The 23,154-nt window shown below is 40.7% G+C and overlaps 1 protein-coding gene across 2 annotated transcripts in view; it reads right to left on the reverse strand.

Annotated features, from left to right (window-relative positions):
- Nucleotides 1-23,154, reverse strand: part of TP53BP2 (tumor protein p53 binding protein 2) — a 48,226-nt gene that overhangs the window by 17,174 nt on the left and 7,898 nt on the right. Inside the window, exons 1-6 of one of the 2 annotated variants that reach the window (XM_061350456.1) lie at nt 17,669-17,685; nt 11,195-11,342; nt 6,260-6,373; nt 4,994-5,073; nt 4,000-4,101; nt 1,177-1,351 (exon numbers count right to left, since the gene is read on the reverse strand). In XM_061350456.1, coding sequence (XP_061206440.1) covers nt 1,177-1,351; nt 4,000-4,101; nt 4,994-5,073; nt 6,260-6,373; nt 11,195-11,342 — 619 coding nt within the window. In that variant the 5' untranslated portion in view covers nt 17,669-17,685. Of the gene's footprint in view, nt 1-1,176; nt 1,352-3,999; nt 4,102-4,993; nt 5,074-6,259; nt 6,374-11,194; nt 11,343-17,668; nt 17,686-23,154 lie in introns of those variants that run through there. The other variant, XM_061350455.1, reaches the window with a different exon arrangement.

The raw sequence follows: 23,154 nt of genomic DNA on the forward strand, positions 1-23,154 counted from the left end.
AAAAGAACATCTTTTACTTTCTGAAGTATGGAAACAAAACTACGTTAAGCAGATGAATTTCATCTGTAAAAGCCTAAAATCACTTAACACTGAATTCAGCAGGAAGACACACACTTAACCATAAGGCATATTTATGATACTCAAAACTCTGAATTTAGGTCGTAGGAATTCGAATGACAAAACACTTCAGCTGATACATTACACAAAAACTCAAAAGGCTTTTTAGGGTCTATCATAAATGGTTGCCATTAGCTGCTCCCACTGCCAAAACTGCTGCATTAGAGAACAGTTTAAGGAACCAGTAAGAGTTCAAGCAAGTACCACAACCAGACCTTCTTGGGAGGGTGCAGGGGTACAGATCTTGTTTTACTTTACCATCCTTCCATTCCTTTAAACTGACGTTTGTTTTGTGCAACAGAACCCAAACAAAGTCCATTTTCCCCATAGAAAAAAAAAAAATCAACACTTTTCCTTAATCCATAAAGTACAATGCTTCCTAACAAAATAACACATCCGTATTTCACCTTAATAAATCAATATATTTTCATTTAAGCCCAGCTAGAAATGAGAAGTTCTGTACAACATGCATAGAGGCAAAAGAATGTGTGTTGATATTAAATCTGAAATAAGTGTTTAATGTTGCATCAACATGCAAGCTCCCAACGAATACTGTAGCAGGCCAGATGCTAGTCAGACTTCCATAATTACAAAGAAAATACTCAGCCACTTTGGCCATTAAATTACCTGTTGCATAAGAGGCAACATGAGTATCAGGCCAAGCTTTAGAGGCCAAGAAAACAACGCCAAATGTGTGAGGTATTTACATCAAGGATGGAAAATGTTACTGTGGTTCACAAAGGTATTTAAGTAAGGAAAACACCTACACTGTAATTAAAGAGTACATGTGCTAGGCTTAAAACACAGGGTGCCCTTATGAGATATTTTAAAATACAGTAAGAAAATATATTGTGTTCTAGGTCATTCAGGAGTTCTCAGTAAATACAAGATTTAAAATTGTTAAGATTAACATTTACTGAAATGCTGCAAATAACTCCTCTGTAATTCACCTTTCACCCCTTGTCTCATCTGAATCACTAAAATCATGACAAATTTTAGGGTTCCAAGAACCACAGTGCATAAAAAGTCACAGGGTACTTTCCCCAAGCAGCAACTCACCTAATTTCCCATTGCTGAGCCTTTTTTGTTCCACATGGCCTTTCAGTGCTCTCACTTTCTTAAGTTTGGCTTCCTGATTCTCAGCAATTTCCTTCAACCGCTTCAGTTTTTCCTGTTCAGCAGCTTGCTGTTGCTGTCGCTGATCCTGCTGTTTCAGGAATTTCAGACGTTGTTCCTGCAGCCAAGACAAGGAATTTTTTACCTTTCTTCTTCCTGAATGAATTTACGGTAAAGTACTGCAAGAAGCAGTCCCAAAAACAATCATCACAGAAGCTCTGACCAGCTTTAGACCAGTATTCCTTCTCCTCCAAGTGTCACGGGAAGTCTGAGGCAAGAGCAAACCAGGACTGATTCCACCCCAGTACAATCCTTCCAGTACAACCATTCTGTAGCACAAGTACCTACTGAAGCAGAGTGGTATCCATGTCTAACAGCCCTTGGCAAATTTTTCTTCCATGAAATTACTCAAAAATCCCTTGAAGCCTAAGAAAAAATTTAGTATTTATGTTCCATGACATTTGCTAATTTCATTTAATCACTACTTGGCTCTTGACTTACAACAGCTGGTGATTATTGCCCCTTTACCTTCTCCATCTGCTTGTATTTTACAGATCTCTATTACATGCCATACTTCAAACAATTCTAAGTCATGCTGGAAAATATTAGACATTCTTTCTACAGAAGAATATTTATATTCCATAAATTATGGATCATTTCCATCCCTCTTTGTGCTTTTACTGGTTCTGCTAAAAACTCCTTTGAGGTGGGGGATCACTGCACACCAATGACTGAAAACTGACCATTTCCTGGTAATGATCACTGTTATCACAGCACAGGATGATTCAAGACATAGGAAAACCTTCACAGTGACCTGATCAAAATTTATACAACAGACATCATGCCAGCAGACAGGATCCTTTTGCTTCTCTAAGCATAGAAAAGTGGTACACTATTAGTTTCTATATACAGTTGTCTAGAGTTTAGAGCTAAAAGAAACCACTAGAACACCTACAGAGACTTCCTTTAAATCACCAGCCATTACACATGGCTTCCAGTTCTGGAGATGACAGGTTGCTGCAGTGGTAGAACTAAGACTTTCCCAAGCACCCACTAACAGCCAAGACTACCACTGCTTACTAACATTAGAACTCAACACTTCCTCAAAATAAAGATCACCAGACATATAAACCCAGGCAGCACTCACAGCGTATGCACTAGTTTGGAGTCAATCCCACACAGGAAAATGTCAAAAAATAGATATTACAGCTCATGTCTAAAAAGAAAAGTGTATACTTGTTTCCTCCTCAGAATCTATTTTTAATATTGCATCTGATTTCAGAAGGCAGGAAGGAGGCAATGGAAAGCTTCTCTTTGAAAGGGCGTCTAGGAAAGCAGGTTTGCTCTAGAGAGACAGGTCAAATGAAAGATTCTCCCAGGGGGACACCCACAAGTCCCCTCTTCTTCAAACCACAGGCAGCAGACACCTGCCTGGATGGGTAGCTATCCAGACTCAAACTCGTCATTTAAAATATATATTATTTAAAGTCTTGTACAACTCCCTTTACAGTAAATACTTATACTGTTCCCATTTCTGGTTTCATATATATATATGTATATATATTGACTACAGTGTTATTGATAAGACCAAAGTCTATTTCCATCACCTGTGAACGAAACAGACAAAAGTCACAAAGATTCAGGCTTCTCTTTTTTATATTTAACTCATGCCTGCTGGAACTGAGAGGAGGACAATATTCTGCCTTGCCAAATAAATCAGGGCAGAATAGGTGTTAACTGTGCTGCTAAACTCCTGGTAAAAAAAAAATATATTCACCTGGTTGATTTCTTACATTATAGTTGCACCTTTTTTATACCTGTTCTTACTTTAAAAGAGAAACATTTTGACAGGCCATAGTACCACTCTGCAGGTGCTTCAGAACCATGAGAAAGCCATGTTCTAAAGCATCCCCAAGATACAATTATTGAAAGCCAAGGGAACTGAACAAGATGCTAAATATATGGGATGGGGAAAAGGGAGAACCTAGCTGATCTTGAGAGGAAAGGGAGACAGGGCTTCTGACAGAGAAAGAGTAGTGAAACAAAAGCCCCAGAGCAGCCTCCTTCCCCAGGAAAGCATATTCTGAAATGCATGGGAACTCATCCACCCAGACAGCCAAGAGTTTTTCAGGATGAGCTAGCATTTAGTGATTCTCTGCCAAAAGCAGCATTTTCTGTTATATTTTCAAGAGTAGTGTGTACAAACAACACTTACGTCAAATATGAACTCTATGCCAGAATTCTGCAGATGCCAAGTTATTTTTTCCCCCTAAATTATTAAGGAGCACCCTGAATAATAAGCATTTTATAAATCACTCTCCTAGCTCCTTTTCTCACATATATGCCATCTTTTCCAGACAGCTGCCCCAGGAAAGCAGGCACATTGAACTCTATCAGGGGAAAGCAAGATATCATTACAGGACAGCATTATACCCTGAAACAATAGCATTGTTCAACGATCAAACTGGTGAATTGCTGCTCACCACATGGAGCACAAATAGAGCTGGCAGAGCCATCAGGATAATGACAATACATTACTGCTACATCCTCTATCCTTTTAGCAACCAATATGGTCACTTCCATCACTGGCATTATTTTAATGTTTTACTACTCGATATTTGCATAGATTGACTTTCAAATTTAAGAATAGGAAGCCTAAGAAAGAGACCCCTCTGTGTAAGAGATGAAAAACCCCAAATGCCCTCCACCTCATGCAAATTTAACTACCTTTATTCCTTGCTGTAAACAATCTCAATCCAAACCTACCTTGTTAGCCAGCATTTGTTGTTGAGCCTCGATTTGCTGCTGCTGGCGTGATGCCATTTCCTGAAGTTCAGCCAGTGTCATATCCATCCTTGGAACACTGACCTGTCAAAGAAAATCCAATGCATACTAAGTCTAGACTTTTAACTTGGCTAGTGTGTAACTCAGGGCTACTGCAGAAAAGTATGATAAAGGTCTTTAAAAAAACCCCAACAATACCTAGGTATCCAATTAAATAAATAGAAAGAAATGGCACATTTCTGTGGCAAAAGAATAAACAGTTGTAAGCTTATACGCATGCACAGCCCAATCCAGCAACACATATAGGCTGACATCTCTTGAAACTTTAACGCTTCTAGCATTTTACAGAGGTATTTCAGAGCCCTCCATATAATTAAACTCAGAATGAATCCGCTTTGACTGACTGAGCCCAGAATGCTCAGCACATGGCAGAATGGATCTGTGGTCGTAGGTGTATCATTGCAATTCAAAGTACTTCAATGCAAGTTGAAGAAAATGGAAAGTTTAAACACAGGGTAGGGAAAAAACCCTGCCACTCTCGAAGGTAACACTATTATGACATTAGTTATCTGTTCTCATGTTTCTTGAATGTACATTCAGTCTTATATCCATAATTGTATCTTCTGGAGCAAGAATAAATGACAGAGAATGGATTCAATGCTGAAACACTAACCAGTCTCAATGTGAAATCTGGAACGGAAGGAAAATGACAGAAGACTTTTGGTGGGAGTAGAAAAGGGAAAGTCTGCTGTATTTGCTACTCTGAGATCAGCTGTACAAACTCAGACATGGCACCCAATGGATCTCCAGAGACATCTTAAACTGAAAGGAAGGGTGGTAATTGCTGGAGGCTTTGTGTTTATTTTGGAGCAGTCATTAGCAATCACTCCAGAGTAGCTTCTTAGTTTCCACGGTAGGATCCCTAAAGAAGGGAAGCCTCTATTCTCACTATATATATATTGTATCAAGCACTTACTCCATTCTCTATTCTTCGATCACCAGGCACTTTCACACCGTTTCTTTTTAAGGTTTGATCTTGAGACCTTTGTCCAGTCCCTAGATAGAAATACAAGAACAGGCAAAGATGATAAGGTACTTTAGGATTTTTCTTATCCTTTTAGACATCACATTCAATAGAAAATGAGAAACAGTACAGTCATTTTGGTTTAAAATCTGAACACTCATTCTTCCAATGTGCTTACTGCTGAGATAATGTCTTGTGTCATCCATTAAGTTTAGAGGTTGGTGTTTGATGTCAACATTTATCAAAAATAAGAATAGGACTGTTTAAAACCCAACCAACCAAAAAAGCTTAACCAACAGCACACTATTTCAGTATTTCTCCTGCAGTCAACAGGCCCCTCCTTAGTCAGGAAAACATGTTCCCCTCTGCAAATGAGACAAAAGTAACTGACTAATTCACAGAAAGACATTTGGACCACTGTCTTAAAACCATCATCTGTATGTTCTGGTGTGCCTTCAGCCAAATGTCTTACAGAGAACATGAATAACAATAGTTAAAGGTTAGTCACCTATCATGAAAGACACGCCACTTAATCTACAGCTGATTATTTGCACAAAGTTGAGAAGGACAAAGGCTTTTCTTTCTGGCAGTCATTGTAACAGTAAAATGCTGTTTAACTAGAATCCTACTTTAATGTTTACATCAAGTTATGTACAAACCATGTTCAGATGCCAAATACCAAGCTCACTCATTTCCCTGTATGACATGCACGTGGCTTTGTCCTGCAGTACATCTGTTAGCTTCTTGCCCATATGATACCTGTTTCAAGAACGTATTCCTGCAAGACTAACTGCAGAGTTCCTAACTATTCATTTGCTCTTCCCTAGATATCTTGCTTAGCAATGTCATGGCCAATAAAATAACAATCCCAATCCTAATGCAAGCACCATGGGCTTGAAAAATTACATCCTCTATATATTTAGCTGTGGCTAGTATATTTAACGCAGGATGCCTTGGTGATGACCAGCTCTAGCAAACCTGCAAAAATTTCAGTTTGGATTTAATGTCCCCAGATATAGCAAGGGAGGATGAAGTCTCTACTAAAATGAGCAAGTTTTCTGTTACTACCGTTCTATTCATCATAAAGTAACAGACCAAAAAGGGCTGCAACACCATACTGACTACCAACATTAATAAATTACATACACAAGCTGTTGCCTTAACCTTGAGGAATGAAATGAAGCTTAGACAAATAAACCAGCTGAAAGAAACACCTACCTGTTTCCCGGCAGGGAGAGCGTTCATGCCGAAGAAAGAAGCGAACCTCACTCCTCTGCATCCCAAAGCGCTGCAAAACATCCAGCATCCGTTCATTATCGGCTATGGGACGTTCTGAAAAGGTAAAAAGCCAGTTGACTATTACATCCCTAAGTAGCACATACCAAAACAACACAAAAATACCTGCCCATCATCCAGTGTGTTCACCTAAGCCTTGCCCTCACCCAAGGCATTTCTACCTTTTGCTTAGGAAGGCATTGTATCATTCCTTGCTTCTGAAATACAACCAACACTTCTGAAAAGCAGATACACCCTTTAAAAGTCCACACCTGAAGGGAGAAGCTGAGGCATCATCCAGCCCCAAGGGGAAGCAAACAGGCAATTTAGAGCTTTCTGCTTAGTTTTGTACTTGCAGATCATCTTAGCCACTTACCACAGCAGGAAATGTGCTGTTGTACCTTTTGCTCCACTTCTGTGGTACCTCAGGCAAACTTATTTTTCAGTCACTCCTACCCCCTACTGAAGGGCTCCTCTGCACCAGCTACTGCAGGGACTCATTTACTGGTCATTCCAGGGACTCATTTACTATTTATTCCAACAAGAATTAAGAGACGTGCAAAGATAAACTCAGAGAAGAGGAATTCTTTTCTTAAGGCCTCCTAAGGATTGCAATCAAATGCTGAACTGCAGCTCTTACCCTCAAGCTCAGACAGAAGTATTCAATTCCCTGAAGAGGCTCCTGGGCAGTACCCAACAGCCTGATTCTCAGCATGCCATCATAGCCCCTCTCACTTCAAGTGATCACTTATAGCTCCTGTCAACCACAGATCTGGCTCCTTCTCCCAGACAGCAAATTTCATGAAGTTCAGATTACATGCGTTTTGAAAGCCTCACTTCTGATAAACCTTGAAAAGCTGAACTGTTTTGGAGTCACTGCTCAAAGGGGGGGGGGGGGGAATCACAGTGAAAAATTACTCCAATAAAGACTTGTCATTTTCTTTCAGACAGTTAGGACGAAGTTTCCTTAAAAGTTAAATGCAGTTCCAGTGAATTTCTTTTCCTGCTCATGTTCCCAAGTTCAGGATTCAGTCACATCTTATTTTTAACCCATACTTGTTGCCTTTTGATATTACAAAAATGCAGTGGGAGTCTACACCGACTGCCACCATTTACCAGTACTCCTCCCTTGCTGTATTACTGTTGTTCCAGAATTTACAAACTTCACAGCTGGGCAGTCACAAGCAGGATATACTGAGAATTACTAAATTTTTGCAGAAAAGCAATTTCTTTTGGTTTTCTAAGCATTTTACCATACATTTTTACATGTATTTTGAAAGGGATGGCAACTGTGGTAAATAGATCTGAGTTACCTCTAAACAGTCAGGCTACACTCATAGTATCATGTTGGATCCATTTGCGCTAGGTGTCAAACAGAGGATATTATTCCTCACTTGAGAAGTAAGACAAGCAGAGAAAGACTGAAATGAAATACCATCACTTGTGCACCGATTTTGCTTTTGCTAACATTGCTTCTGTTAGGTGCTTCCTTCCACTATTTAAGGGGAGGAACAGAAAGGAAAATCAGAATTGTTAATTCATATTCAATGGAGTCTTTCAAGTCACTATATTAATACAGAATAATCATTTCAGTGAAAAAAGAAATCGGTGGTGTTAAGAATTGAAGCCACTAACATGTTTTCAGCACATAAAAAGCTCTTTTCAACATAAAAGTGTTTCTTTACATGAAAATGCTGCAGCTGTGCTCAAGCAATCTAGGAAGGAAAATTTCTGGAGTCACTGTCAAAAGAGATTAGCTTTACAGAATAAGCAAGTAGGTCACTGTTACAGAAAAAGCAGTCTCTTGGCAGTTAGTTGTCTAGACAGCTAAAAAAGCTCTTCATCTACTAAACCTTAATTCAAGGGGAAAAAAAGACAAAAAAAAAAAAAACAAAACAAAACAAAAAACCCCACTAGTACCACTGTCAGATTTCTGTCTTCAAGAATATACAGCAGGCTTAGGAGGCAGATCTCTAGCAGCTCGGCAATACTTCAGCTGAAACTCAATAATCAAGGGAGATTGCCCTTTGAAAAGGATTCTGTCAATACCACTCAGTGACTTCAAAAGGAAGGTCAAAGGGATTTTCAAATAGCAAACAAAACTATATTTGGAAAGCTCAAGAAGAACGAACAAACAATCAGATTTCTTTTTTAATTCCCTGTTTCATAAAGAGGAAAAAAAGAAGTGTTTATGCGTGCATACACCTTCTGACTGCTTTCCACAGTGGTCAAGGCAGTTGCCTAATAGAATTCTGGCAAGAACAGAAAGCTGAAGAACGTTTGCCCTGATATTCATCAGATTTCAAGCCAAACTGGGAGGACAGGGCAAGTAGGAAACTTGCCCCCTTCAGGGAGCAGAGTGCCTCAAGCACACTTGCAGCAATCTTTCAAAGTACCCTTAATAAGGCCTGACAACAGAAGCTAAAATTCCTGAGCAAGCGTCAGAAAGAGAGAGACAAGCAATGTAAGAACAATCCAATCTCAGTAGCTCAAGCCTGAGAAGTCATTTTCCTACATAAATCTTTTGTTTCTACCCCACGTTAGCTGCACTGCACCATGTTTGGTTTAAAATAGTTCCATTTGTTCAGTGTAAAATGCAAGCAAAATAGAAGTCATGGCGTATCTTGGCAAACAAGATAGCAAACTTTGCTGACATCTAAAACGAGATTAGGTAGAAGCTTAAAGTATTTCCTGCCCTTGGTGCCCCCACCCCATAAATCAAACATGTATGATTTATATATGTTGGATTGAGGGGAGAGGGGGCAGCAAATGGTTGTGTTTACAAATGATTGCTACTGGATGTTATACAGATGCTTAAGAAAGTATATCTTTTATTTGAAATAACGTGCATGTACTTCAGTCAGTATTCAGATCTTTCAGTCTTACATGATTTGAGACTAATGCATTTTTTGTTAGCAAGTACAATCTGAACCTGTTTACAGTTTATACACATGCACACACTCACCAGTGTTTGCGTACTGAAGTAAATATTTAGTAAATATGAAGGACCTTGAAAGGAACAAGAATAATCTGGTCTCTAAAACAATTGTCAAGGTTTTCACTGTATAAATAGAGGGGTTTGGGGTTTTTTTTCTGTCTTACAACAATAGCTGTGCAAGTAACATCCAGCTATCTGTTCTCATGGTATCTCATGACGTCTTTACAAAGGCTCATTTCAGGCAAGAAATCTCTGCTTTATGTTTCTGCATCCAGATTATTTTCTTACATCTCCTTGAGAAGTAGAGAGGCTGACAACCTGATTTTACAAATAAGCCTTCGTGTATTACATGATCTCAGCCAGCCAGAATCTCACTTTTGAGCTTACAAAACTATTTGGGCACGAAGTACTGGCAAACTTCACTTGCCTCTCAGTACAGGTGCTCTCCATTGATTTCAGGACAATCTTGCTGCCCTTTCTAGCATATTCTACATCAACATCTCAAAGGCAATCAAGAATCCAAGTTCAAAAAAAAAAAAAAATCACAAGCAGAGGAGCTGCCCACTCTAGCAGGGCTCCAACTTCGGTATCAGAAGGAAAATCCTGTCCCTCACCATCACAACCTGTGCTTTTGAACAGGGCATGGGGCTAAGGCTAACTATAAATTCAGTGGGTTTACCTAAACCTTTATTTTACTTGCATTTCACTACAGAGTTTGTCATTGCTTTGATTTAGACAGAGTTGGACGAAGATGTACAGTAAGAAAACCTTCCTAGAGTATCTCTCTCCATGCTTGACTGGAGATTTTATGTTACTGCCATTTATAAAGAAAAGATGCTTCGCTTCTAAGGAGAAAATTCTGTTGCATTTTTTTCATTTAGAAGAAGCAGAAACATTATATCACTGTCAGAAAAGACAATTCAAGACAGTATCTCATGCTATTAAAACATCCAGCTCAAAGACTTCTTTGAACAGATGCGAGCCTGAGCCAACAGCAGAAGACAGACACATAAGCCCTCATCATCTGATTCTTCTATAGTTTTGTTGAAGCATCTTAAAGAAGTTGGATTAAATATAATTATTTTCTTTACTTAAAACCCGTCATCTATTTTACACCTCTGTATAACTACCAGTATTAATAAGTACCACGGAGACAGGAGGTAGTCAAGAATCCTTTCATGTTTAAGCCATGAAAAGTTAGCCATACTTCAGCTTTTGATTTGTTTGTTGACATGCTCTCCAGTTCCAGTGGAGCACTACAAACCAGGGAGATTTGAACTTCCAAGACAAAAATCAGCAAGAACACAGAAGGAAAAAAGCCACAACCGACCACATGCATAAAACCCTCTCCCACAGGCTTAAAAGGACAGTGAACAGTCCAAAGCAGTTTCTATGTCCTCTCTCCCACACACCTTCTTTAGAGCACTTCACATCAGGTGACTCCTACTAATTCTGGTAACACTCCTTCACTTCCAAACTAAATTAACACAATTGGGAACAATTAAGATGTTATCAGAAAAAGGAAATTTTCCTTTGCCACTCTACATGAAAATGGCTACAGGGTCGAAGAAACAGTTCTGACTGGGTCACAGAACTACTGATACTTACTACTTCAAAAACCACATACATGCCACTGGGAGTCACTGTGAAGAGAAGGAAAAGAAAACAACTCCCCCACACCCTTAAAGACTTATTTCAGTCAGAGAAGGGCTGCACAGACACAAGAACATCTGCATACTTGAGTCCCCTTATTTTGCTTTTAGATCATTTTTGCACACATCAGCCTTTCTGCAGATGTATTATCATACAGGTCTGAAGAAGAGATTAGCAAAACTGTAAGGCAGAAACCCGCTGGGACAGGATGTCTGTCAGGTCTCCATGTGCTACTGTATTAGAAGCAGTGAATGGGCAGTAATTCACAAAGTGCAAGCATTACCTACCTGAGCCACACCACACCTCAGCCAGGTGGCACTCACTCTCACCAGGCTCTTTGCACAGTTCCACCACATCTCTGCAGGTTGTTTCAGGGGTGACTGGCACCTCAGTGAAGTGCTGTTCATTGTTACTGAGGTACACCGTCAGAAACATCTGGAAAATACAAAAGGATAACAGCATATGGTTACTGTACAGCACAAAGCCAGACTGCACATCAGAGTCACAACCCTCTCATTAAATGCTTTCTTCATAACATAACTGTATCATTTGTTAACTACCATGCATACAGAACTTCAAAACAAAAACCAGATTTTGGTCTAAGCAACTGAGACCCTACAGAAGTTACTCTCTGCTCAACTAAATTACCTTGCTGGAGGACTGTTTGGTTTCAGATCTGGACATACTGCTCCTTCCTTTATCCTTCACATCAGAACTCCTCCCACCTTACTATATGTATATACTGCATCTATTCGATGCAGAAGGAGAAACAGCCATCTAGAGTTCAGAAATGTTATTTATCATGGGAAAAAAAAAGAAACAAAAAAGACAATTACTTCTATAAAGAGCAACCAGAACAAAACGAGCAGAACTTACTACCATAGGCAGTGAAATTTACATTTCCATAACATGTCACCTAAGGGTAGAAACACAAGTCTATTTGCTAAGCCCCTAGTCTCAGTATGAATACAAGGTCCCCCCAAATGTTATTCACAGGGAAGTAAGGATATTTCACTTGGCTTCCTCGTCACAGCTGTAGAAAGATCCTTGATCTTTGGTCGTTATTCTGTACAAACACACCATACAGATGTTATTCTTGCTTGTGTCTTTCCTGCCGCAACTAGGAAATGAGCATTTTAGAAATTAATTGCCTTTTTTGTATAGGAAATATCAGTGATGATTGCCTCGGAACACCACCTCACTGTATGCTATTACTATTAAACTGCTACCAAAGTTTAGCTGCTAGCTAAAAATTAATGTCAACTCTCTTCTGAGACCTAGTCTCAATTTCACTATCAACTGGCTGCTAGTCGCATGACTCCCAGCAACACAAAAACCTGTCAAATACACCCAGTGAGCAATTACTCCGCTAAGCATTTCAAGCCACACAAAACCTTATCAACAGGGTACACAATTCGTATAGCTGAAAAAGCTGGTTTTGCAGGAAAAGACAAATCCTTACCTGTCCTCATTCTTAGAGGGTAAAAGGGGTATATGCATCCTTACAGACACCAGTTCAAAGGTCAAAATAAAGATAGTCCAAATCAATCAAGGCAAGAGACAGGTATAAATATTCTTAATTAAAAACAACAGCAACAATAACACACCACCACCAAGAAAGCACAAAACCATTACCACAAGCATTACTTCTATGATTTTGTGTGAATACTCCAGAATGAAGGGGGGTTTATGCCACTGCAAAGTAAAATTTAGCCCCATCTTCTTCAGTTTCAGGAACTCCTTCTTGGGGATTCTCCTGGAATGCAACCATGCACATCCCTGATGCCTCCAAAGTCTTTCCAGGGTTCTTTCAAGTGCCCTGCACCCCTGTGAGGGAAGCTGCCTTAATTCTTTTAAAGACTTCTGCAAAAGCACTCCAAACTCAGCCTGTGTTGTTATACAGGGCATTTGTCCCACTTGTGGCAGGATAAACACCTGCAAATAGTATTTCAGGGCCTGGCACTGCAACAGATTTGGCACCAAGAGCATGCAGAGCTTGATCTCTGGTTTTGCCCAGCTCCCCAAGACAAGAGTTTCTGACAAATTCCTGAAGACCTTCCAAAAACATACAAAGAGTGGGAAAAACCTGCTGAAATAGAGCTCAAATCTGCCTGCAACCCTTAAGAAAATGTTTAGCTCCCCCAACCATCTCCTTACACTTGTAAGGAGAGGAGTCAGGAAAGACAATGTGGAAAATGCAAAAGCAGCAATAAAGCTCCAGTTACTGACCGAAGGAAGCCAGCGAATGCTGTGGAGAGCAGGCAGATGGAGTGGAACACCCAGGACTTGAGGATTTTACCTTGAATCAAGGCTGCTGCTCACTCCACAGCTTTGCTCTTGGATGGGAACATCCTGCCTGCCGGCCAGGGTCACAGCTGCTCACCCGGGGTGGCACGGCATGTGTTTCAAGCTGCTCCCTCTTGGGTATGCTTTGTGTGGGCCAGAGCTGTGCGGCATGGAGGCAGGTAGGATCAGCTTACAGCACAGCACTTATTTGGGAGCGAAGACTGGCACAATCATTGTGCTGTTTACAGCACAACACACTGAAGTCCTGACCTAAATTAAGAGACAAAGCTTCTCAAGCAGGAACTCTGATACTCAGCTTTAATCTTCTGTCACTAAACGTGGTATCTTTTTGATGTAGCGTTTCTAGAGGAGCCTGATAGCAAGGGATGCCACGTGCAACCAGGTAGGAATAGCTCTTAATCACAAAAAATTAGGGCAGAGAAGTATAAAATAAGAAGCTCCCCAAATAGCTTTAGAGCAGGGTTATATAGGTATGTAAAACACATCAACGCTCCACATTTAAAATGCTGTACAACCTCATATTCATATGAGGTTAGTGTTCTCATATGAACTTAGTGTTCTCATATTCAGAACACTAATTTGCACAGGCTGTGCATCTGCAGTAACACTTGTTAGTTTTAAAATATGAGCTCGCAGATGGGCATCAAGAGAAAATTATAAAAACCATGGCATTATACACACACAGAGCAGACCTAATTTGACCCTGGCACGGCTGTTCACTCTTCAGTGTGCCTGTTTATATCCAATGGTTAAACCTTAGGAGGATATACCAATACAGACAACTACACAAGAAGCATCATGAGTTGTTGTTTCTATCCGTAATGCTCAGGGTAATTACTAATACCTTAAGCCAAGAGCATTCAAACCTGGTGTGCAAGAGCCATTCCTGAGACTTAGTAGTGTCTTTATCCCACATATGCTAGGAACTGGTGTGTGGGGGTGTGTATAAATAATTAAACCACATTCTGCAAAACATACCTCAAAGTCTTAATAGTCTTAAGCAACTGAAAGGCTACAAAACTGACATGACCTTCACAGTTACCTCATCCCACTTCCCTTTAGCTCCAGGGGCAATGCTGAGATGATTCAGAAGTCCTCCAGGTAGTTGTGACCCTCCTCTCTGCCATCCAAATGGTGGTCACATTTAGCACCTTGCAAGAGAGAAGGCAAGGAGCAAGCTCTGTCTGCTTCACTGCCTGCACAACTACAAGGTCCCCTAGGGTAGTCTGCTCCCCACCTGGCTGCATCAAAGCCTAGGGCAAGCATTGACCAGAGAGTACCCATCAAAGAGATGCCCCTCTCCCCAGAGAGGGTGGAAAAGATAAAAGCAGCTGGTGTGAACCAAAAGCCTGCTATGCCTTCTTGGCACTGCTCACAACCCTTAGTGGCTGCTGTGGCTTAAGCCACGTTGCTTTGGGATCCCAAGAAGTTATCCTACCCCTAAGAACAGTTCAAATGCAACATGTATTAACCACCCTCCCAGCTAGTTTACATTGCTCTTGGATTGCTGTGAAAAACAGAGGGAACAAAAATTGTCACACAACACCTTGTTCAGAAGCTGGAACCCCATAGATTGCAGAAAATTAGAACATTAAAGCCATCTTTTGCTCCTTTCTACACCATGAAAATGTTAAGACTGTTATATATAGGCATCCAGGAATTAATATAAAGGGGGAAAAAAGAAACAACATGTAAAAAAAAAAAAACCCACAGTTTCAAGCTAGGCATAAATGGTTAAACAAATAAGAGGGAGGAAGGGAGGGGCAAAGAAACCTCAGACCTTACACTTTTTTTAAAGACGTCATCCAGGCCAATATTGAAATTTCTGACAATTGCATCAGGTTTTTTCCTCTCCAGACTTTTAAAGAGCAAGTTTTAGGTATGTTCATACAGGCTGAGCAGCTTTAAACAGGAGTCAGGTCCCTAACTGAATTCTAATCTAAAGACTTCCCCCTCATTCCCCAACCCCAAGAGGTACTCACTGTTTATAGGTACTGTGGCATACTTGCAAGTAACCAGGGATGTGTTGTGTAGCTAGCTACTGAAGCAGTTCCTTCTAAAAATCACATCACAGGTTTTAGCTGACTCTGCTACAGCTTAGAAAATAAAAGTTTGCAGCTATGGAACCACCAAATGAGGCAGTTCGATCGGATGCATCAAGGGCATCGAAGGACACAATGACCAAGGACACGTGAGCCAAAGCAAGTTTTTGCAAGGAATGACTGCAGTGTATGACTTGCAAACAACTGGATAGAAAAGCAGAGCATGAAACACAATGGACTCCATGGCTCGAAGAAGCCCGCTTCTTCAGACATCTAAGAAATGTAAGAAATCTAAGAAACTCCAAATCTGTGCGAATTACAACTGAGTTCTCTCAACATGAAATATATAGTTTTGTTCCAATCCATATTATTTATGCATCACCTCCAACTACAGCCACTAAGTCTGGACTGTAACACACCCAGGAACAGGAAGAAAACCTAGCAAAAAAAGCAACCAAACAGGACAGAAGAGGGCATCAATTAAAGCAAGTCACACCCCACTTTATAATCCTCCATCTCTCTTCTGCACGTCAGTCCCAAAGAGCCTTATATTTGCCTGCAAATCTGACCCATTTGCTGCTAATCTCATCAATGGGATCATTTCATGCAATTGCACTGATATTAAATGCAACGTTAACAGGTCTCAACATCTGCACGTTAATTTTCAACTGAAAGCAAAATATTTAATGACCAGCTCTACAAAAGTGCTAGGCTACAACCACACCGCATTTTGGATCCTGCTTTGGTGTATTAAAAACCCCAGAAGCTAGCTTCCAAACCTGTCTGGAATACAAACTTGAGCAAACACATGCCTTACAGTTCGCATCCATCCCACAGGATATCATTTTATATGAATAAGCTCATATCAATCTTCTCCTTAGATCACAAGACCTCAATTATTGATTAAAAAGGGGAGGAGGGGGAGGAGTAGAAATGCAATTTACTTTTCAGGTTTGATGATATTTCTGTAAGGATGAGACTTCTCTTACTCCTTACTTACTATACAACTGTAATAACACATCTTGGGTATTAAAAGGCTGATACATTGGACACTTTCTAATTAATATATTAGTATTATATTAATAATAATTTATAGAAGAATTTATAGAAGTTTTTTCAGGAGAAAACTATTACTGTGCATAAAACAAATTAAAATACAAGGGCTTCGCTAATTGCTGAAACTACCAGAGTTTAAAGGATGAACATACATTCCCCCACCAGTAGTTTCTAGTTAAAGATCTAATTTACATCACAGAATTGCAATAATGGACAACAAGGTTCCAATGCAAAAGTCAGCCCTTATAAAATATTATAATCCACTGAACACAAAAGAAACCCTAAAACTTCACACTGGTTTTCACTGTTTGCTGAATTCCTAACTTTATGCAGTCTTCCTGCACAGCGTGCAATACACAATACAAACCATGGCACGCATTCATGTAGTATTTTTCATCTTCAAAGCATCTTATGACCAGGAAGTCGTAACACAAGCATGCAGTTTCCTACTTTCTAGGCAGGGAAACTAACGCATAGAAGGCGGCAATGACAGACACAAGAACATTACTTGATAGCCAAACAAGCACAGTGCCTCTGGAAATCATGATCCATTATCCTGCATTAGGGCTAATAATTCTGTACCACATTTCATATTCTCTGCATTTCAGACTGAAACCCAATACCCTTGAACCACATGGTATTAGTGTTTGGGGTTTTTGTATTTCCATAACACATCTAAGTAATGGTCTTACATAACAAATTCACTTAGCTCTCTGTTTTTAAGGAGGCATTAAAAGCTGCTCTTCAGGTCTTTTCCAACCTAAACAATTCTATGAATTTACATCCTGAACTAAAATATATTTCTACAAGTTAATCTTAGCCAAAGAAACAGCAACATGGAATTTTTAAGATGACTAAATTAGCTATCAAATTTCAAGTACAGGCAAGAGAAATGAGAAATAACTGCTTCCACCCACAGACCTCATACCCACAGTTTTAACCACAAATAAGTCTTCCCTGTTAAATATAAAACCCCTCCAAACAAAGAGTGTCAAAAGGAAGTCTTGCACCTTACCTAGTGGGAACACTGATGCTGCACCTTCCCAGATGTCCACGAAGAAATCAGCTGCTAAAATAGATATTTTTGCTGACTTGATGCAACTTTCTAAACAAGAGAAGACAGCCTGCACAACAGCACATTTTCCTGTTCTGATAAGCAGCACTTTGTGCTGGTATATAGTTACAGCTCTCCATTTAATGCAAAGTATACCACAGTAACAAAGTTAATTCAGTGATTCTTTCCTATAGAGTTCCTCAGAACCTGAAAACAGCCCAGTAGGCAACATCCTCACTTACTAGACCTGAAGATTAAGGTAAGTAAACGATTAAGGTAAGCAAAGATTACAACAGACTTACTAGAAGACAGGCACACGGGATGATTACTATTCCTAATCCTTTTCATATTCAGCCGTCCAATAAGCCTAGGTTCAACAGCAGTGCTCAGTCAAGTTTAGTATTTGCCTACAGGCACACCCATGGTGTGGGCTCTTGCAGTCTCACCCACTGCACACACTATTCCACTTACATTGTACTGGCTTTTGGCCCTAAATACGAGAAAGGAAGTTATGATGCAAGGTAGGTGGAGTACAGTAGGAAGCACCATGGGATTGTTCAGATTATTCCCAGCCTATATAAAGCACAGCTCTTTCCCCTTTCAATTGTATCACAGGAGAAAACAAGACTGAGCCTTTACTCTAAAAGGCATAGTAGTTTCTGCTTGTATAGATTATTTTAAAGATAAGTTTGTTAGGTATTTGTGTTTTATTCTTGGTGAAAATGTATGTTTTGAGTGCTGGAAAAAACTGACATCTATGTGCACTTTGGGGAGGATGGGAAAAAGAGCTGGAAACAGCAAAGAGAAAGGTTTCCCCTCCCCTTCTTTTTCTTCCCCTTATCCTTAATATAGAGAGAACAGAATGAAAGCCATCTGCTTTTGATACATGCTAGGTAAACTGGGCAAAACGCTATAGCACAAGCACTACATTAGGTCTCGCTATCAGACATGCATCTGAATCATCACTAGGGGAATCTGAAGAGCTGCAAGGAAAACAAAGAGTTCTGACCAAGCATTGTTACCATCCAAAATTAAAAGATGTAGGTTTTCAACCCTTCTAGTTCATGGATTGCAGCCTCAAAGGCAGAGCTCAGTGCTTCAGTTAAGACTTTCAAATGAGGAAGATGTGATTACTATCTTTTTGCCAAACCTCATGGAAAATCATAGTTCTCTTGGTTTAGCTATTTTGATTTTGTGAAATCAGGCACAGCTCAGGACTGGTAGGATTCCTAACCTTCCCTCTTTCAGTAGAGTATTAGGCACAAGACCATTAAGAATAGAGCTTCCCAAAGACTTTTGAACCCAAGTTGCATTTTCCAACTTAATGTATTTCTTCAGCCATAACCACACACAAGAAAAAGAGCAAAAGTCTCCCCACAAGCCAGACAGCAGAAAGGTCTATGCAAACAAAGCTCACTTTTTGGATGAACACTAAGCACAGAAGCAACACACTTTACGTTCCATAGCTGAGCTACACATCACTGAAGGAAGGACTGTCTCAATCAAGTGTGGCTCTTAAAGCCACTTCTACTTTTGCACTGCAGGTATCTATTGCAACATCAGCATTAAGGAAAAGAAACTGCTGTAAAAGACATAGGCCAGTTTGTTTGTTTTTTAAGATACATAAACTAAACTGGTTTCAGTAACATATGTAAGAAACCACAGCCTTTTACTGAGCATCCCACATTTGCCAGCACATCATGTACAGCTCATTCTGCTCAGACCTGAATCCACACTTGGAATTGCACCAATTTAGTTTAACAACTGCAGGAATTCAGGGTAAACAAACCCTGAATACATTCATCATATTGTTCCACACAGCAGCAGTTCACAGATTTCTTCCCATTGCCATCTGTGAAGTTCCTTACCTCCATATATTTTCCCCCCCTCCCAGTACTCTTCCCCTTTCTCCTCAAATCCCTCCTTGTGGCTCCTTAGAACCACTGAGTTTGCACTGCTGGACACACCACCAAAAGCTGCTGCAAGCTGACTGGCAGAATCATGCCTTTACGTGGTGTTTGGACTTGTACTGTTGGTGTCCTACTTGGAGCTCACCCCTCCTCCTCCTCCCTAGAGTCAGTGAAGGAGAACTGGGTCTTTGGAGGCTTGCCCCTTCAGGCAGACTCTGCCTCACTTTCTGCATTCAGCACTGAGTTATAAACACTTGGTACACAAGGAGAAAGCAATTAATATTATTTTAGGCAGGTAAAAAATAATACCATATAATTTTTCCAATAGGTACTATGCTCTGGAAAAGGATAACAGTCTGACTCGTACAACGTAACCACAGGGGTTTACACTTACTCATCCTCCCATTCTTCAGTACAGCAGCACATGTTGCACCCAAGAAGAGCCTTAAGCCACAGCAACATCCAAGCATAATGCGCAGGGTTATGAACTCAAACTTAGGCCCGAGTCATTTCAATGTGCAGTACTTGCGTCAAACCCAGAGGCAGTCTTTGCATTAAAAAAAAAAAAAAAACCAACAAAAAAAAAAACAACTACTAAATAAAGGAAAATATAAAGAAAGAAACTAAGCTGCTCTTGCTGCTCCTCAGCTTTGCACACACACCCCCCCCCCATTCTCTTACTGTTCTCTTAGCCTCCTGAACGGTTAGAGGCCAGCAGAAAGCCACAAAGTGCTCCCTGTCAAGACACTTGAGAATTACACCTCTCAAAATAGTCCCTTACGATGCAGGTATATTCTTACAGTGAAAAGAAAACCTTGTATTTATCCTGGTAATCAAAAGAGAACTGGTACAACCCAGGATCCCAGCAAAAAGCAGTTACACCCACATCAGGGCTGAAAGCATATTTAACACAACCTACATGTCAATAAAATAGGCTATCGCAGCCAACTGGCACCTTACCACCCACACCACACCACCCACTGCCTACGACACCAACTCTTCACTGGGTTTAAAAACACTCATTTTCTGCCTTTCCAGCCAACATATAATCATCTCCCCAACAAAAAGACAATCAACATTCACACCAGGAAGCACTCGACCTCAGCGCACGAGCACATGCAAGTCAAATCCACATTTAGCATGTAACAAGTGCCTGACCTGTCACACAGCAAGCAAATTATTACCTTCTATTCACAAGCAACAGGGGGCTGTGCTGGGAGCACCCATGGGAGAGGCAGAGTAGTGAAGTAGAAAAGAAGATTTTTCTTTTTCTTGAGTAAATGTCTAAGTTAAGATCATAGAGCATAAACTCTGTGACTTAATAGCAACACAAATCAAGTCCGAATAAAGAAGTATGGAACACCAGTTTACTCCAATCCCAGCAACTTCATAGAGCTCAATGCCAAAGACTTTTGAAAATACTACTCCTTCTATCATGTTATTCAGTCCTCCAGGAAAACAGCTGCCAAAATGTGTGTCCTACCTCCACAAAACAGGTCTATGACAAACCAAAACACTCATGACGTGCACAGGTAAGTGTCAGAGGACACACAATTTCTGGCACACAAAACAATGACACATGTTTAACCACCAGGTAATTGCAGTGTGAGGAAGTCACAGGACGCACTGTTTGGGCTGTTCTGTGATACAGGCTGAGCAGTCTGGTATCCTAAAGTGCATTACTACAGTGCAAAACCACAGGTTGATATCTCCTTCATGCTGCAACCTCAGAACATACTGTTCAGCCATCTACCTTCACAACAAGTGAAAAAGAAACACTCAAAACAGGAATTTCAAACCAAGAACAGTTTGTGTGCTTCATTACTTTCAAGATCAGCTCTGGCTTCCTATATACTTGCCTCCAGAAAGCAGAGGCTTTCTGCTGTATGAGCTTCTCTATCTCACCAGGATAAATGTATGTTTGCATTAGTCCAGCTTAATCATCTCAGTGAGTGAGAATACCCAAAGATGGTGAAGAAATTCCCCTCTATTACCATCTCCAGACAACATGGAGGTTAAAGAAAGCATAAGGTATCATCTGACTGGTACAGCTTAGCTGACCTAAATGGTGAGCTGACAGAGGTAAGCCATACTCTTCCCAAATCCCACCCCCACTATGTCCAACTGTGCAGCCACATGGCATATCACTTCCACCATATAAACATTTTTGATGCTTTTTGCCTTTTGCGTAGGTAGCACTTCCACCCAGTCAGCTATCACCCAACTCCTTGCTAAATTCAAGGGGAAGCTACAAAAGACACGTGGCTTTGGGTGGGGATGGAAACCAAAGGAACAAGACCATCCATCTAGGCAGCATCCTACTATTAAATTAATTAGGTGTAATGTCACACCATACCTTTGTAGAAGGGTATCTCTCTCTTATTCATCGCTAGTTCTGGGTGGGAACTCCTCTTGCAATGGAAGTGTACCTTGAAGAATAACCTCTGCTAGTCAGACACAGATGACTGCCAGTACCCTGAGAGCAGCCTGTGCATGGCAATGCAAGCAGTCAACATAGCCACCAGCAATGCCAAAGAAAACCAGCACAAAATGCCTATGCTTGGTGATCATATCTGTTTGACAACAGCTGAAGTTATTCAAAGCCATAAAGGGGTTTTTGTGCTATCACTCCTGGGCTGCAAACACACAGGAAGTCATTAGTAACCATGCAGATACTGATTACATTCAACTGACTCAGAAGACACATTGAGCTTTTGCACCTAAACAGATGGATCTTCTTTGTAATTTTGCAAGTTAAAAAAGACCAGTGGAGCTATTCCAACACTGGAAGCAATGGATGGTCAGATGGTCTTCATAAACCACATTATAATGGGATATGTAAAACAAGTACAGCAGAATTGGGAAGGAGAAATCTTTCCCTCTCAGTATGCCTATTATCCCACCAAGCACCCCACTCGATTTAACCTTTGCTCCTGTCATGTGGAGCTCTACATCCTTTAACTTTCATCAGGAAACATTCAGCTACTCTAACAGGAGCTGCAGAAGGCTGGCAGATTGTACAGTTGATCAGTCTGTCAGGTTTTATTTAAGTGCTGTTTACTCCCCAGCACTTACTCTAAGCAGTATCAAGTTTTACAGAGACACATCAGTTGAGAAGTACAAGAAGGGAGAGCGGTTCATCAGAGAGAGGCGGCAGGCTTGCCGGGTGGCCCTGCATGTTGTTACCAGCAAAGTCACGACTGTAATCATCACAGACAGTCTTGTATGAAATGGTGGTCACTGAGGGGATACCACAGCTCTTTTATATAAATTAAACACAGTAGTTTAATCAAATCAACGTTTATACTAGGCGCTGGGCTCCTCAACAGGCTTCTTTTGCCCAAGAAATCCCCCTTTAGCCTGTTACTATTTGGCCAGTCATTCAGCTTCCCTGGAGGCTGAAAACTTTTTCCTCTAACCCAACTTCTAAATGCTATTTGCAAGAGAAGCGCTCTAAACAACAATGGGTTTGTGCAACACTGGTAAATCACACTGCAGAAAAGGCCTCATGGGCAAGACCGATGCAGAGGCGAGAAGTGTGCGCTGCTGTTTCCATAGCTTCCCCACACAAACCTTTACTTGTAGTAAAATGTATTCTCAAAAGGCTGGAAGACACAGCATGGCTATCATTGATAAACTGGCTATGGGCCTGCATGACAAGCAGGCAACGCTCCTCAGAAGCACAGCTCGTCAAGACCCATGGCAGGGTTGCTTTGTCAGGTCTGGCATTTCACAAGAGAGCTTTGTGGCATTCTCCAAGGAGGTCTGGAGTATTTTGCCTGGCCCCTAAGCGCCCTGCCTTTCACAACTCAGCAACACCTCCCTCCCTCTCTTGCAGACAGAAATCAGTCACATTCCCTGCTGTGTCAGCTTTTCCT

This window comes from Neopsephotus bourkii, unplaced genomic scaffold (assembly GCF_033783945.1).
Source record: "Neopsephotus bourkii isolate Nb327-2 ecotype Australia unplaced genomic scaffold, CSIRO-AGI_Nbou_v1 NB_518, whole genome shotgun sequence".
Taxonomy (NCBI): domain Eukaryota; kingdom Metazoa; phylum Chordata; class Aves; order Psittaciformes; family Psittacidae; genus Neopsephotus; species Neopsephotus bourkii.